This window comes from Gekko japonicus, unplaced genomic scaffold, assembly GCF_001447785.1.
Source record: "Gekko japonicus isolate JY-2015 unplaced genomic scaffold, Gekko_japonicus_V1.1 scaffold318, whole genome shotgun sequence".
Taxonomy (NCBI): Eukaryota; Metazoa; Chordata; class Lepidosauria; order Squamata; family Gekkonidae; genus Gekko; species Gekko japonicus.
This window is the reverse complement of record NW_015167541.1, coordinates 1,078,335-1,096,490: the sequence shown is the minus strand read 5'-3', so window position 1 is coordinate 1,096,490 and position 18,156 is coordinate 1,078,335. Positions and strand designations below refer to the sequence as shown.

Genomic DNA, 18,156 nt, shown 5'->3' with positions numbered 1-18,156 from the left:
GCAGGGAGGCTACAGGGAGCCACAGTCACGTGTGTACAAACAAACCTTGTTGGGTTGTGGCTAAATATAAACTGCTAAATTGCTCCGAGCCAATCTGTGCCCACAGACGTCTTTCACTCTTGCAGAGGTCTACTCCATTAGAGTTGGCAAGACTGCAGAATGTGTGACATAGCAGAAAATAGCTTTTGATCTTTGGTATGCCAATGTCAGGAGGGTCACTCCCACACGGCAGTAAACCAATTTGCTAAGTACAATGCCTTCCCAAATCATTTAGGCTACCTATAAATACAAAATGCTGACCACAGAAGAAGGGGGAGGTATGCATACATCAGTACACCAAGTGAAGTGCACAGTTCTAAGGGGAATGGGATGCCAATTAGTTTATAGCTTTCAAATTTACTCTCACTGTTGTCTTACACTGTTGTCTTGCAGTGTTGTCTTACAGTCACATAGAATCAGAATCAGCATCCTTGTTCTGTCACCTTGTGTGCTTTACTACCTCTGTGAGTTTTCCCTAACAAACTGTGAGACACAGAGAGAGGTCAAATCCTTTATGCCTCAGTTGTCCTACAGCTGAAAGTGGGGAGTCAGTTAACAGCTAATAATGGGGTAGGACAAAGCTAGCACAGAATTAGTAGGTAATCCAGAATTAGGCAAAGTTATTCTTTAAAATACTCCAAAAGTGTATTGAAACGGAGGGCTTCAGACATGGCACATCAAAGTCTCAACTACACATGATATTAGGAGTTCCACGAGTTCCCAGAATGTTTTCTCCATCTTGCATGAAGGTCCAAGTTCTGACTGGGACTGTAGCATTAGAGGAGGACAGCTTTATGTTCCCCAGAGCTATTTCAGATTGGGAAAACAGCACAGGGGGGAGGCACAACACACACACACCCCAATAATAATCGGGGTCCCCCTTGTGCAATTTCTATAGGGAGGAAAATGTTTCCATTCATGGCATTCTCAGCATCATGCACAGGTCTATTTCAAGCAGTTTTGGACCTCAGCAGTTGGTTGTGGGAATGTTATGCACAGGTCCACCTCTCCCATTCGTGACACACAGCTCTCAATACCAGCTGTAAGTATAATAGTGGATGTGAATCGTTTTATATGGATTGTACATCAATACCTTGATGTTAATTCTAGTTTTGTAGGATGCAGAAAGCTGTCTTAACCACTTAATTTAGCCAATTCACCTACCTAAACCTAATCTATGAAGCTGTAAGGAAGAGAGCTTGTAGTGAAATGCTTAGAACTTACCGAGAAGTGCATAACCATACAACTGAGAGCTGAAGCCCACTGTGTTGCTCTGCTTCAGGCCTGTTAACAACAGGGATGCTCCGAGATCTCTCTCTTCTTCCCACTAAAAATATTAAGCATTACTTCAATGAATTAATGTTAAAATGGAACATGATGTTTCTGGTTGTGGACAGTCCTTTTGTCACCACTCCCTGCCCTCCCTTTCCCAGACGCAAGCACGTCCACTTTCCTTGTTTGGTTGTGCTGCAAAGTCTACTCAGATATACGGATCACAACAATCCTGCAACTATATGTGAGCTGTTTTTTTTAATACACTTGTTTTGGTATTAAGACATTTTTGATCAACACAAACCTTCAAACAACAATAGACTATAAACACACGATGCTTCCACCATGTGTTAAAGAACCCAACATATAAAGCTGCTCTAGAACAAGTCAGACTGCTTCTCCCCCTAACTCAGTACGGTTTGCTCTTAGGCGGCCTGTCAGAATCTCTCCAGAGTTTTAGGTAGAGGTCTTTCACATCACTTCCAATCTGGCCCATTTAACTGGAGATGTCAGGGATAGAACCTGGGACCTTTTGAATGCAAAACTTGCCCTCTGGACTGAGTTATAACTTTGAAGGGACTGCAGTAGAAGCCTGACAAACAGCGGAGAGGCGGGATGCTGTTTTCGGATCAACGGGTAATTCGCAAATATATCCAGGATTTTCTCAGGATTTTTTCCCTGTTTTCCCAAGAAAACCCAGATACATTTGGGAAGCCGAAATATACCCGAAAAATACTGATAAGGGTATATTTTTGGCTCAGGTAGATCCAAAAGCACACCCCTGGTTCCCAGTCCAAATCAAGTCCCGGAATATTTGGGAATCAGTTGTAACTTAGAACCCAAGGCAGATCTGGGAACAATGCATTGTCTAGTTAGGCCCAGCCTTTTGTGGTATCTAACAGGAAGGGGCGCGAAGAAATTGATAATATACTAATGCATGTGCCTGAATTGCATAATTTTCATTGTGCTCAACATGCAAACCATGCAACCAGATTCAATTTCCTTGAATATGGCAACCCTAGGTGAGAAAGAGAAAAATCAGAGGCTCACTAGAGAATATATGCAAACTAAAAGTTCCACAGACCTAAAACCCTCCTAGGGCAGTTGCAAATGGCTCAGGAGAGGGGCAAATTGCTGCTCTGTTTAGACAGACACTAAATAAAAGTGGGAAAGTACAAAACTGAGTCAATGGCTGGCTAGGAAACCTATTCAAAATGCTATCTGAAGTTCAGATAAAAAACAAGAGTAATGTTCATATGGGATTACGCTGACATATGAAAGACAAACAGGAAATCTGGATAATGACAATTCTGATAATGGGGGTTTTACTGTCTGCCCTATCCATCCACAGTACTGCATTTTTCTTAGTCTCCAAAGGGAGACATGGGGTATATTATGAAGAACAGGAATACAGTCATCTCATGAGATTTTAGCCCACAAGCAATGCTAGTTGATTTGATCTAAATGAAAAAGTATAGTAAAACCCCAAAGTAGACTGATATTGTGCTGGCCTACATTACACATGAAGAAATATAATCATATCGGCCACTGAATAAACGAAAAAATGAAAAGAAGTACAAAGAACAACTCAGAATGTGAAGTCCAGACCACAGGCCTTTCAGATAATGAGAATCTTCTGCATATAATCCTAAATATTAAATATTTCATGTTGGAAGAAAGTAAGTTTTCCTGTGTTATTCAATCGATTTACTTTTCTGAACTGCCAGCAATTTCTGGATCATAAGAAGACTTGGCACTGATGTAGCTTATTTCCAAAGTACTCTACTACCCTGCTGTATTGAAAACGGGGGTGGGGGGGTGGGGAGGAGGTTGAGCAATAGCTTACCTAATGCTTCCTAGAGGGCAGATTTGAAACAGGGAACTTCCCAGCTCACAGCGGTTAGCCAAGTACACTACGAAATTGTCAAGAAGTCAAACTGTGTCATAAGCTTTTGTATTAAATTTGCTTTCCCTAAAGATCTCCAACCACACAGATGCAATTTGTTATGGACTGGCACTAAGGACTGCCTTTCCTGTTATAAACACAAGCATCTTTTCACTGTCCCTTCTGCTCGACTGGCCTACACCAGAAATCAGGCCTTTCCCCTTGTTGCTCCTGCCACAGAACGGCTTGTGAGACAATACTTGGGGGAGGGCTTTTTGTTGAGTCTACTGGTTGCTACTACAGTACGACATACGGGGCATGTGTTTGTACTGGCTGGATTTGGTGGTTTTTTTGGGGGGGAAGTGCTTTATCTTGATTTTATATGGATCATCACCTTGAACTATACGTGAAAAAGGTGAGGTATACATTGTTATGATGAATAATAAATAAATACGGTAAGTAAGACTCTCTCACGTTTACACTGCACTGTATTTCTATTAAGCTGTCTATGCCCTTTTCTGTCAGCACTAACCCTCATAGCAATTTCTTCAACCGCAGCTGTCAACTGCAGTCTCACTATTTCACTTGTGAGAAGTAAATATATGGAGACTACACAGCTCAGTGGCAGAGCACATAATTTGCATGCAGAAGGTCCCAGGCTCAGTTCCTGATCTCTCCACTTAAATGTCTCTTGTAGTGGGTACAGCAAAAGATCTTCCCACATCTGAGACCCTGAACAGCCACTGCTAGTCAGAGTAGACAGTCCTAAACTATAAGGGCCAGCGGTCTGATGTTATTATAAGGTCACGTCTGTGCATGACGGTCAATCTCAAATCACCATAACAAAAGGATTAAATACATATAACTCACAGGATCCAGGAACAGCCTGGAAGTATATGTATATACTTTTGATAGGCCGCTTGATAGATCAGGGGAAGGTGTGAGAACAGAAATCAAATGTGACGGTTCCCCTCCAAAGATTTAGCTATGGTTGCCCTGGTAAAGGTATAAGCCTGGCCAGGTATAAGCCAGGTCAAATGCACAACCTGCAAAGGAAGAAAAAGGTCGGCCCACTAGTTTTCTGTTAGTACAGATCCAGTTACTGAGTTCTAATGAGTAAAAACTGGAATACTCTAAGGGGTTTATTTTGGCATGTACATTTGTCGTTACAGCCTAGTTTATCAGATGCATTAAGTGAACTTAGATAGTGGCAGGCATATACATGCAGGCACACAACCCATGTACCATTTATCCAGTCAGACATTTGTTCTGAATTAACCACACTGAACAATGTATCACTCCTTAGCTGTGTACTCAAAATCACTAACCAGCACTGACATACTAACAAGTGGGAACCAGCAACACTCACGGGAAATTCCCTCCTCCTCTTAGCTTCCCTCCCCCATCACTGCTACCAAGCCTGCCACAGCTTCCCCCTCCCCCATGCTGCTGCCAAGCCCAGCACACGTGCAGAGAATGCTTTTTTTTGTAGGTGGAGGGAATTTAAATCCCCCAATGTGTTTGTTTTTAAAAATTTTAAGATTTTTCTGCAAGCCTTGGAACTCCCCAAGTTTGCAGAGCTATCTGTTTCTTGTCACTATGGGCCCAAACTGCAGATTTAAATATCTGCAAGTCAGCCCATACTTCACTATCAGTAGAAAAGAGCAAGAGTACAACAGCACCTTAAAGACTAACAAAATCTGTGGCAGGCCATGAGCTTTTGTGAGTCACTGCTCACTTCTTCAGATACAGCTAGAATGTGAGTCCATCTGTCCTATATATTTCTACATATTGGAAAGTGACGTGATTTCAGATGCCGAATGACATTAGCGGGCAAATGACAACAGCAGGTGAATGACAACAGCAGGCATGATTGCATTAGGTGTAATATGCAGAAGGATAGTAGGTGTGGAGAAATCAGCACCGGTAATAAGACAGGAAACTTAGGTCTCAATTCAGTCCAGGTGGATGCATTGTCTTGAGCTTCATTATCAGTTGCAATTCAGCAGCCTCTCTTTCTAATCTCCCTTTGAAGTTCCTTTGTATGAGAACTGTATGAGAACTGCTACTCATTCAGCAACTGAATGTCTTGGAAGGTTAAAATGTTCCCCCACTGGTTTTTGAATGTTGTGTTTTTTAATGTCAGACCTATGTCTAATAATTCTTTGTTGAATGGACTGGCCTGTTTGTCCACTGTAGAGGGTTGAATAACATTGCTGACATATGACGGCATAAATCACATTAGAGCAGGGGTGTCGAACTCATTTGTTTTGAGGGCTGGATCTGACATAAATGAGACCTTGTTGGGCCGTGCCATGTGTGTCATAAAACGTAATGCCAGGTAGCAGAGATATAAACGTTATAAAGGACACAAACACAAAGATTTTTTTACTTAAAATAAGAACATGCTTAAAACATTAGCTCTGTAAGCTGCAAACCTGCTATTGATTTATTGACATTCACCACAGAAATCTCATGCTCAGAGTTCTGAGTCTAGGACCTAGGTTAAAACATGAAATGGCTGAGTGATTAAGAGAGTCTGGTGAAGCAAGCTATGATGCAGCAGCAGCAGCACAACTGGAAGCAGGAGATGGCCAGTTCCACTGCGGGTCTGATGGAAGCCCGCCGGGGGCCTGATCCGCCCCCCCTGGGCTGCATGTTTGACACCTCTGCATTAGAGGATGAGCAGGAATATGAACCTGAGATGGTATGGCTGATGTAGCTGGGCCCACTGATCGTGTTGCTAGGATTTATATGAGAGCAAAGTTGGCATCTTGGTTTGTTGCAGGCCTTGGTACAAGAGTCCATGTGACTGTTAAGTAGTTTATCATTGCGGATGAGAAGTTGTTTTAGGTTAGCAGGCTGTCTGTAAGCAAGAAAAGGTTGCCCCCCCCCCAGTGCCTATGTGAGGGAAGTGTCACTATCCAGCATGAGTTGTAGGTCACTATTAGATATATGATATTGTGATTTATACAGCACTACCAATGTACATGACACTTGACAAAACAGTATACGCAAAAATCAAGAAAAATATCTCTGCCTTCAGGAACTTCCAGTCTAAATTTTAACCATGTTGGACAGACGGGGGGGAAAGGACCTATGTCACATAAACCTGCACACTATAAATGAGGTAAGAATCTATCCTTTTGGTTCACTCTGTCATTTTTGGACAGAAGTATGGTTAAAGCAGAATAAGAAAAATGGAATACTGGGTTAAGCATCTTAACCTCCTGAACGGCATTTACTATACACATTTTTTAATTAAAAGGAAGTGTCTGACTTGATGTGCATTATTATGTTCAGCAGAAAAACAGGCCACAGGTGTTCTGTTCAATTTAGGCAATCCAAGAAAGAATGGCATCCATTTCTGGTAGGCACACTATACCTTACCCAGTCTTACCACCTGAGACTAGTTTTTATTACACAAATACCTTACCGTAAGTTCTGCTTTGTTTTCCAAATAGTTATACATGACAAAAAGTGCAAGAAGTTGTGTAGACACTTCATCAAAACTTTCTTGTATCATTATCTCAGTAACCACAGCCATAGCATCTGGAAATTGAAGAACATTAAAATCAAATAGTATGCCAGTGGGAGATTTGTCAAGCTTCTGGACTCACGGCTTCTTCTCATATTATTTTTTTAAAATATGAGTATGTCTTCATCATTTATACCAGAGTTTAAATGTGTGAAAATACAGGGCCGGAAGAGGAACTTGGGTATCTATTTCAAAGAGAAGATACATCTTAGAAAGGTGTTTGGAAGGATGCTGCTGAATCAGCATATATTTCTACCAGAGTCCCATTTTGCAGCACCACATCAGACATGTAACAGATAAGAACCAAAGCATTTTACACATGAGGACTCTGCACACTAAATCAAAGGATGATCCATGGATTGCATCACAAAAACCAATTCTGAACCAATTTCAGGCACTCTAATATCTTACAGTCAGTTGTGAACAAGTCCTTAGTTGGCAGGGAAAGAACCATATTTCAACCCCAAATCAGCAACAATACAAAAAAGGCATCTTGGCTAACCCCTTTGATTTGTCTGATACACTGGCTGGCTCTAGATGCTTGTAGCTCTAGAACATTTAGGGAAATACAGTGGTTGCTATTATGTGCCATTAAAATCACAACATGCAGGCAAATAGGAAGGGGACCAAAGATGGCCACGTCCACCAGGTACTTAGAGATGAAAATGGACAGCATCATATTCTGCATGGCCATGGATGTTTTGTTTCTTACCTTTATAATTCCCATCCTTTATAAAAGAATCTAACAGTATATTGAAGGTAAAATTATCTGGGAAAATTCCATATTGCACCTGTAAAAAATGAACAGAAATGACACAAATGTGAAAATGCCATTAACGCTAACCTCTCATAAATTTAAATTAGGATCTCAAGAAGCAATAAAGAAGGGCAAGTTTGAAGCCACCACGTCTTCCTTTCTTCTTCGGCTGTAACCAATCGAAAAAGGAAGCATGACAAAGAATATTTTTTCTAGCAAGCCATTCGGTACTCCCCTCTGGTGAGCTGCAATTGGCTCATGGTGGTTAGGCAAGAAGTCAGCAGCAAAATCCCAGTTTGCCTTTCCTCCCAGCCATCTGCCACCACCTAGCTGCTACGCCGCCTTCAGTTGTTTCAAAAACTGGCACTTACAGCATGAAGTGCCATGTGCTTCATTTCCCACTGAAAGAACAACAGAATTATGCTGGTTGATCTCATTGCACCTGGTCCTGAACTTCAAGGCATCATTCTCCTTTACCCTTCATTCCTGGTCAGAAGCTAGTGCACACCGATAGAACTTGCCAGCTGTATGCTTGCATCTGCATAACCATGCAACCATATTTCCCCCTTGTCCTCCTCCAGAAAGCAGGACAGAGCTAGTGTGGAATAGCGGCTATAGTAAGAGCGGGGAGAGCCAGGTTCATGAGAATCTGACATATTCTTCCATTTTTACTAATATCTTCCATTGAGATTGAACAGGGATACATTTTCCAATACGCACAATGATCCTGTATCCTCTATCAACACATATGTATCACCACATAAAACATTCATACAACTATCAAACTATTTTGATAACACTTGTAATAAAGCACTATGAAAATACACTGAAAACAATTTCCAATAAACAATATCAGTTCCCATACTAACACCAAATGGGAATTCATTAATCAGTTCCACACATCTGACATATCACATAAATTGACTTTAATGTTCGTAGTGTGGCAACAACTCTTTATCAACTCAAGGAAGTCTACATAAACTTTTAGCCAGTAGTAGACTTCTTTCAATATTAATTTCCATATCCCTACTTGTATAGTCTCTGTAACTCCATTTTGGTTTTCTGCTTAGTGCCTGACCTCAAGTTGCCTGTGAGGATGGCTGGCGGGCTGCTCCCAAGAGAATATTCTTTGTATGTTTTTATTAGCACTCTCCCGAGTTCTTATCTAAGAAAGCGGATTTGTTTTTCTCAGCTACTAGGCGCCAGGTGCAAGATATCCCCTGATTCCTCTCAATATTTAGGGATATAGCTTTGATGACAATATTCTTGACTTCCTGTAGCCAGCAATTAGGATATAAGATGTTTAGTTTTAGCTATGTATTTCATCTTGGATTCTGGCTAGCTTTGCTATGTGTGTGCATTCGAGGCCCAGCAGAAGGAAGCTTAGCTTGCTATTTCTGTAAGTTTGATGATTTATTAAAATCTCCTTGTAAGCAAACCTGGATCTTGCATATTGTTTTCTTGGGATTGCTGCAAACTTTGGCACTTCTGGCCAGGGCTCCAAAAACTACCCTCAATGTATCTGAGCAGTGATCCATTATCAGAGTTATTAAAGGTCTGAATCCTCCAAGGTTGTCCACTGGCAGAAATCTGACCATTGGTTCACCTAGCTCAGTATTGTCTACTCAGTCTGACAACATTTCTCCAGGGTTTAAGAAAGATCTTCCTTACTTGTTAGCCGAGATTTGTTAATGGGGGACTACACAGACTGAGCCTGGGACCATCTGCATGCAAAGCAAGTGCTCTACCATAAGCAGTGGCCTTACCCTAAAAATAACAAGGGTGAATAGGACCCAGCAATTCAGATCAAACATGCAAAAAACACATTGCTGAACAAGTTCACAGTATAATGAATAAACAATGAAGATACTGCTTTAATTGTTGTTTTGTTTCAACAGCTGAATAACATCAAGAGACCAAAGTCTCAGCACAAGCAGGACGAACTTTCCCAGGCTTGACTGTCCGTTTCGACTTTGCGTCTTTATCAAATATGTGCATTACCCAGAAGGGAATTGTTGATTGTGAGAGCTTGAAGTAGCCACCTTTGAAACTATGCACATATTGTTGAAAACCATGTACTGAAGACAAACAACTACAAACTGACGTTTGATAAAGACGCAAAGTCGAAACGGACAGTCAAGCCTGGGAAAGTTCGTCCTGCTTGTGCTGAGACTTTGGTCTCTTGATGTTATTCAGCTGTTGAAACAAAACAACAATTAAAGCAGTATCTTCATTGTTTATTCATTATACTGTGAACTTGTTCAGCAATGTGTTTTTTTGCATGCTTACCCTAAAAATGTCAGTGTCGGGTGCTGGGCATACCCCCCTGACTCCCATTGAGGTGGGCTGGTGGGTGTCCAGAAAAAGAAAAAGATTGCCTCCCCCTGGTGAAGATACCATCTGTGTGAGGCCCAGATTAAATAAATTCCGGAGTCCAGTTTGTTTTTAAATGCTTGTTTTAATGTTTTAACTGATTTTTTATTATTGTGTTGTGTGGCCGAATGGCCCAACTGTTGTTGTGATCTGCCCTGAGCCCGTTCGCGGGGAGGGCAGAATATAAATTTGAATGAATGAATGAATGAATGAATGAATGAATGAATGAATGAATGAATGAAGGGCAGAATTGGATGACACTGTTCCAGCCATGGTGGGAACCCCACTAGCTACTTGGCCAGGAGCCAGCAATACAGACCTGGCTCAGCAGAAAGACATGGATCAAGGGAGGGAAATATGAGGGAAGTATGAGGATGGGCAATCAGCCCTCCAGCTTTTGGAGATGGCCCACCCTCCTGTGAGACCCAGGAAGCTGTGGGTGACCCACCTTTTTAGGCTGGCCTTTACAAGTAGACAGACTGATCTGGGCTCCAGGCAGTGGAGAAGCCAGCTGGTGGAAAGGAGTGAATCTCAAACCCCCTTCCCCTTTCCACAGCTGAGGCCTTCAACACAGCAGGCAAGCAATATGCTGTACAGGGCACTGGAGAGAGAGAGCCAGACTGTAGAACCGGACAGTCAGAGTATTTTTGCCAAGCTGTGCACATTGTGGAAAGAAGGGTAACACCTAGCATCACTTCCTAAAGCATATGAGCATTTTAGCTACATGACTCACTTCCCTCTGGGTGTGTGCCAACATCACACTATTTCTAAAGGATGAGCCATGATACATTTCCACAACAAAATCTAAGTTAATGTAGCACAGACTAAGAAAACCTCAAGATGTGTTGCAAAACCCATATCTCTCTGTGAATATGAAACTGGGGTCTGGAGGCAACAGTTGCCCATTCCTGTTTAAAGCTGTTCCAAGTCAGGAAGCCAACACCTTACATGAAGTACCCACATTTCTTGCTCAGCATCATATTCTTAATGAAGAAATTAGCTTAGAAAGGTAGAATTTGGCTTAGCATTACACTGTTGGGCATGCCCTGGCCAGAGTCATGCACTTTTAAAGGTAAAGGTAAAGGTTCCCTTGCTCAAAAGCCAGTCGAATCCAACTCTAGGGTTGCGGTGCTCATCTCCGTTTCAAAGCCGAAGAGCCAGCGCTGTCCGAAGACGCTACCATGGTCATGTGGCCGGCATGACTAAACACCAAGGTGCACGGAACGCTGTTACCTTCCCACCGAAGTGGTACCTATTTATCTACTTGCAATTTCTTGCTTTCGAACTGCTAGGTTGGCAGGAGCTGGAACTAGAGATGGGAGCTCACTCCATCAGGTTTCACTTATTTCACTTGGAGAGAGACCAAAGCATAAGCATATGTTTAGCTCCCTCGCTGAAAGTAATGGGATGATTAATGTTCAGGATTGGCTGAATCAAGTCCATTGTGAGCTGAGAAGCCACAGAAAGAAATTTGCTGTTTGGGTTCCAAGAGTGTTGCAAGGACAGAGGGGTCATGAAGATCCAACCTCTTCCCTCTCCCCAAAGCAATCCTGAGTGTGCTGGAGAGTGACCAAAGTGGCCCGTGAACTTTCCTTCCTGAGATTAAGAGAAGAGGGGACTAGGCAAACCACAGCTGCAGAGATAGTATCTGCTCCTTCCCTACAAAAGGATGGGCTGGGGGCCACAGTTTTGGACATGGACCTGTGGCTTCCCCTGTCTTCTGTCACACACAAAGCCAGCATGGTATAGTGGTTAAGAGCAGCTGACTCTAGTCTGGAGAACTGGGTTTGATTCCCCACTCCTCCACATGAAGCCTACTGGGTGACCTTTGGTCAGTCACAGTTCTCCCAGAACTTTCTCAGCCCCACCTACCTCACAAGGTGCTTGCTCTGGGCAGGGAAAGGGGAAGAGATTGGAAGCTGCTTGGAGACTCCTTATGGTAGAGAAAAGCAGGGTATAAAAAACCCCAACTCTTCTTCGACTACTATAAGAAATACAAAGTGTTTTTGTTTTCTGCATTTTTCTTTTTTTATTGGAAACAAAAGAAATACTAACTGTTGTGAAGATTAACTTAACATCTCATGAATGAGCCTTTCTTTGTCTGCTGTTGATATTGATCACAGCCAATGATTCAAACCTGAGCTAAGCAGAGACTCTTGGCTGAAGAACTTTTATTTGCTGAGTGATCAGCTACATGTTTACTGCTTCTTGTAAGTTTCCTAAGACCCTATCTACAGGAGCTACCTCTGCACTTTACAACTGCATTTCGGAAATAACTAATCTTCTACAAGAGTTTTCTGTGAACTTTCTGCACCCCACTGAATTCTAGAACTGCACTGCGGAAAGAATTATCCATGAGAACACATTGTTGTTCAATGCAACTTTCTAGGATATTGTAGCTGCATTATTTAATAATTAATTTTTCTGAGGTGTCTAATGCTTACCTATCTCAGCCTTTTTATATTTCCAAATTAACAAGCCTATCACCAATCAAATTTAATTCTGGCTGTGATGATGATATTGTGCTCTGGGCTACCTACCCACAAGAGCCTTATATTACTTTATAATTGTTTTTGTGAATGAATTAGTCATTTTAAGTATTTGTCATCTATCCTGTCTCTCTTCCTGGCTTTAGCACATTTGATAACCTCTGAATGAATTTAATTATTTTTATGAACACATCATTTATCAACGTTAATACAGTACTTCATTGATGAATCAATTATGTTCAGGATTTTTTAATTCTCCCCCTTCTTGTTCACTTAACTCGAGTTGAAAAGATTATGTGCAACTGTTGTATAGGGACCAAACTAAATGAGAAGCTGGGAGTTCCATGACTGAAGCTGCCAGCAATTCTTTAAAAATTATTAATTGCAGCATGGGCACTCTTGGTGGTGGGGTGGGCGGTATTAAGCCTTCCCCCTTGTACACTGTACCATTTCCCAACCAGGCATGGCCATAGGAGCCGTTATTTATGCAGTTATTCTCACTGTTATTTTTAAAAGACAGAGAGGAGTTTCACATTACCCAGTTTCACCCGGTTTCAAGCTGGTAATGATCCGTTTTAAAGTGAACCGGTACAGGGCTGCCATTTCACACAGGGCTTTCCCCTTCCGGTAAAGAGCCGGATCTGAAGCGGTTTGCCATTTCAGACTGCACTGCTTTTTCCCGCTTTCCCCCCGCCATTTTTCGCCCGTGCGGGCAATCTCCGGTTTTTTTTAAAAAACGTTCGCTTTAGAGCGCTATGGCGCTATAGCAGTATAACAAAACACTCCATGCATTCCAATGGGATTGATATAATGCTATTCCGTTATAGCACTATAACGCTATAAAGCGAACGTTTGAAAAAAAGCCAGAGATCACCCGCGCGGGCGAAAAACAGCGGGGGAAAAGCGTATCGGAACCGGGAGAGGGAACTGAAGACTACTTGGAAGCGGTTGACAGGTAAAACGCTTCAGTCCCGATTCCTAAACGGGACAGAAGCGTTTGTGTATGAAATGGCAAATATATTCCGGAAGGGAACCGGTTCTCAAACAGGTTCTGTCTGAAATGACAGACCAGAAACCGTTTGGGAACCGTTCCTCTTCCAGAATATATCGCCTGTCTGAAATTCCTCATACTAATAACATCTGAGAAGTGTCTTATCAAAATATCACCTTATTCTGTATTGTGTACAAGGCTTTGTCCCGTGCTCCAAATTTAAGGCACTGCCTGATCCAGGAGTGGATGCTCCAGTCTCTCAAGTAAAAGCAATTGGGACTGTGACGAAACCTACAAGAGAATGGGAAAACAACACTTAAAAAGAATTTAGGATCAGAGACATATTGTCCCTCCAAAAGATGCAAGTTAATTAAGAACAAGCAGACTGGACTAAAACATTGCAGTATGCAGTATGCAACCAGCTTTTCTGAAAGTGAAAAAAGAAAGAGACACCCAAATGGTGGCCCTCTGACCACTCCAAAAGGCTATACAGAGAACCACAGGACTTGCAAGTACAAAACCCATGTGGAATGGGGGCTGCAGTAAGGTGGGGGATTGGATGAGTTCAAGTAAAAAAGCTGTCTGGATCCACCCAGTATCATATTGTAGTTACATCACTATAAACTCTTAAAAGATTAAGACCTTTGTCTTTTGTACATTTATTTAAATATCTATACCATACCTCCCCCTTTCTGGTTCTAGGCAGCTTATAATTCATTGTTAAACCATAACACATCAAATAAAAATAATTCCTACGCCCTCAAAAAGCATTATATCTGCAGCTTTCATATCAGTAAATGCACTTGCAAACAAAACAGCCTTATAGCTGCCACAATTTTTTTTGTCTAGCATAACACCAAAACCAAAATCCACATAATGTTAAGTGTGCTTAGGTTCCAGTGATTTCAGAAGGAGAGTTAATTACACACTTTATTCTTCCATTGAAGTCCATTTGATTTACAGACCAATCTTTTGCATGTTTACTCAGAAATAAGTCGCACTGTGTTCACTACCAGGTATGTATGCATATTACTGAAGCTTTAAATGCTTAACTTTGGTGGGATCAGTTTCCTAATTTTTATTTAGAAAACATCAGGGGTATTGACTCCCCAACAAAAGAGCTATGGGTGGAAATACTGGGCCCTAAGTGTTACAAAAGTGGAGGTGTACTGTCACCCAGCTGATCAAACCCCTGAGGCTTGAGATGGAGAAGGAAATAAAGGAGGTGACTAAAGCAAATGCTTATTATACTGGGATACTTCAACTTCCCTCACATTGACAGGGTAAACATGCGCTTGAGTCATGCTGTAGAAATGAGATTCCTAAATATCACAAATGACGGCGCAGTGCAACAGTTGGTCACAGAGCCAATTGGAGAGGTAGTGATCTTGGACTTGGTTCTGAGTGGGTCTCAAGACCTTGTGAGAGATGTAGAGGCTGTTACACCAATTGGTGACCACAATGCTATAAAGTTCAGCATTCAGGTCAATGGAAAGTTACTCCTAAAGTCTAAAATGGTAACATTTGATTTCAAAAGAGGAAACTTTACAAAACGAGAGGAATAGTAAAAAGGAAGCTGAAGGGGAAACACAAACAGTCAAATCCCTAGACGATGCTTGGAAGCTATTTAAAACCACACTAATTGAAGCCCAAATAGAATGCATTCCACAGGTGAGGAAAGGCACTGCCAAGTCTAAAAGAAGGCCTGCGTGGTTAATAATGCAAGTCAAGGAAGGTATAAAAAGAAGCATTTTTTAAAAAGTGAAAGGTCTGCCCAAATGAATTGAACAGGAGGGACCATAGGCTCTGGCAAAAGAAATGTAAGTTAATAATTAGCCATGCAAAAAAAGATTTTGAGAAGTGGGTTGCTAAAAGCATCAAGACAAACAACAAACAGTTAAAAAATATATCTGGAGTAGGAAACCAGCCAGAGAAGCAGTGGGGCTTTTGGATGACAAAGGAATCAAGAGATTGCTAAAGGAAGATGGGGAGATGGAAGAAAAGCTCAGTAACTTTTTTGCTTCTGTATTCACTGTGGGGCATGTACCCATGTCACAGCACCTATTTTCAGGAAGAGAGTCCAAGGAACTGAACCTAATTGAGGTGACCAGATATGAAATTCTAGACCTACTGGGGAAATTAAAAACCGTTAAGTCTCCAGGTTCTGATGGCATACACCTGAGAGTTCTTTAAGGAACTCATATGTGAGATCATTGATCTACTAACCCATATATGTAATCTGTTACTAAATTCAGCTGCTGTACCAGAAGACTGGAGAGTAGCAAATGTGACACCAATTTTTAAAAGGGATCTAAAGGGGAACCAGAAAATTACAGGCAAGTCAACCTAACGTCTATCCCAGGCAGATTAGTAGAAACTGTAATCAAAGATAGAATCGATAGAGAGAAAATCAGCATGGCTTCTGCAAAGGGAAGTCCTGCCTTACCAACATTTTGGAGTTCTTGGAGAAAGTGAATAAGCATGTAGACAACAGTGACCCGATACACATTATATACCTGGACTTTCAAAAGGCTTTTGACAAGGTACCTCACCGAAGACTCCAGAGTAAACGTAGCAGACATGGGATAAAAGGATGGGTTCTCTTATGGATTAAAAAGTGGTCAAATGACAGGAAGCAAAGAGTAGGAATCAATGGACACCTCACAATGGAGAGAAGTAAGCTGTGGGGTCCCACAAGGATTGGTATTGGGGCTGGTACTGTTTAATTTATTCATCAGTGATCTGGAGAGTAGTGTAGGAGGAGGAGGAGGAAATTGGATTTATACCCCGCCCTTCACTACCCAAAGGTGTCTCAGAGCGGCTTACAAACTCCTTTCCCTTCCCCTCCCCACAACAGACACCCTGTGAGGTGGGTGGAGCTGAGAGAGCTCTGACAGAAACTGCTCTTTTTCAAGGACAGCTGTGCCAGAGCTTGTGACTGACCCAAGGTCACATCAGCAGGTGCAAGTGGAGGAGTGGGGAATCAAACCCGGTTCTCCCAGATTAGAGTCCGCGCACTTAACCACTACACCAAACTGGCTGGTAGTAGTCAAGTCTGAAAATGATACCAAAGTATTCAGGATGGTGAAAACCAAGGCTGACTGTGAAGAGCTCCAAGAGGATCTCCACAAACTGAGTGAGTGGGTGACAATGTGGCAAATGAAGATCAGTGTTTGTAAGTGTTAGGTGATGGACATTGGGAGAAAAAATCCCAACTTCAAGTATAAACTACCGGGGTCTGAACTTGCTGAGTCTGAGAGGGGGAAAAAATCTTGGGGTCATAGTGGATAACTCGATGAAAGTATCAACCCAGTGTGCTGTAGTGGTGAAAAAGGCAAACTCTATGTTAGGGATTATTAGGAAAGGAACTGAGAATAAAATGGCCGATAATGCCCCTGTATAGATCTATGGTGCAACCACATTTGGAATACTGTGTACAATTCTGATCACCTTATCTCCAAAACAACACTGCAGAGCTGTAAAAAGTGCAGAGGAGCGCAACCAAGATGATTAGGGGCTGGAGCACCTTACCTATGCGGAAAGGCTGAAGAGTCCGGTACTCTTCAGATGACTAAGAGGGGGAAAGAGATGACTAAGGGGGAATATCTTTTTCTCCTTCTTCCAAAATACTAGATCTGGAGGGTACAGCTGATTGACAGTAGGTTCAGGACAGACAAAAGGAAATACTACTTTACACAGAGAGTGATGGCCACAGGAATAAACCGCTTTAAAAGAGGATTAGATAGATTCATGAAGGATGCCTATCAATGGCTACTAGCCATGGTGACTGAGGAGAGCCTCCACATTCAGAGGCACTAAACCTCTGAATCCCTGAGCCAAGAAGGCAACAGCAGGGGAAGGCCTCGGCCTGTATGCTCTGTTGTTGGCCATCCAGAGAAACTGCTTGGCTACTGTGTGAGACAGGATGCTGGACTAGATGGACTATTGATCTGATATAGCAGGGCTCTCCTTATTCCCCCCCCCCCCAGTGCTTATGGACTGTTTCACACATTAGTCAGCCAGTTCTTGTTCTCCACTGGATTAAGGAATAGTTTTTCATATTCATACTTCTAATTTTTAGGTATTCAACTCTGAATAAGTGTATACTGAAAAAATATAATGTGTTAGGAAGGTTTCGAAGCAATCTTCCTCACAGGGTTGTTGTGCAAATCAAAAGTAGGAGAGGAGAATGATGTGAGCTGCTTTGGTCCCCACTGTGAAGAAAGACTGTACTCTTCCTAGGTAAAGGCTGCAGAGAGGGGGGAGGATATGGAAAACTGACGTAAGAGGGGCAGATAAAGGTAGCTTGATGGTTAGCTGGGAAGGAGGGAAGGTTGCCAACTCCAGGTTGGGAAATTCCTGGATATTTGAGGGGTGGAGCCAAGAGAGGGTGGGGTTTGTGGAACGGTGGGACCACTGACAGGTACAATGCCATAGACTCCACCCTCCAAACCAGCCATTTCCTCCTTGGGATGATCATTGCCAATCTCCAGGTGAGAGCTGGAGATCACTCAGAATTACAACTGCTCTTCAGGTGGCAAAGATCAATTCCGCAGAGAAAATGGTGGACTCTGTGTCATTATACCCTGCTGAGGTCACCACAGCAAATTGACACTGAGTGCCCAAGGCTTTAGAGCTTGTTGTATTTATTTCCACAATGGACCTTATTCCTAGTCTCTCCTTATATATATTTGAGTTTTCGTGTCCCTCTTGCCTAAATGTTCCACGTGCCCCCATAGCCTTTCGCTCCCTGATGTGTCACTCACCAGGGGCCTCTACCCATTGGTGGCTGCATTGCCTGAGTCCCGCTCT

General features: G+C 42.3%; 1 protein-coding gene across 1 annotated transcript in view; it reads right to left on the bottom strand.

Moving 5' to 3' along the window:
- Positions 1-18,156, bottom strand: part of MRPS27 (mitochondrial ribosomal protein S27) — a 79,618-nt gene that overhangs the window by 11,453 nt on the left and 50,009 nt on the right. Inside the window, exons 5-8 of the mRNA XM_015413592.1 lie at positions 13,521-13,635; positions 7,447-7,525; positions 6,633-6,748; positions 1,264-1,366 (exon numbers count right to left, since the gene is read on the bottom strand). Of these exons, the coding sequence (XP_015269078.1) occupies positions 1,264-1,366; positions 6,633-6,748; positions 7,447-7,525; positions 13,521-13,635 (413 nt within the window). The remainder of the gene's footprint in view (positions 1-1,263; positions 1,367-6,632; positions 6,749-7,446; positions 7,526-13,520; positions 13,636-18,156) is intronic.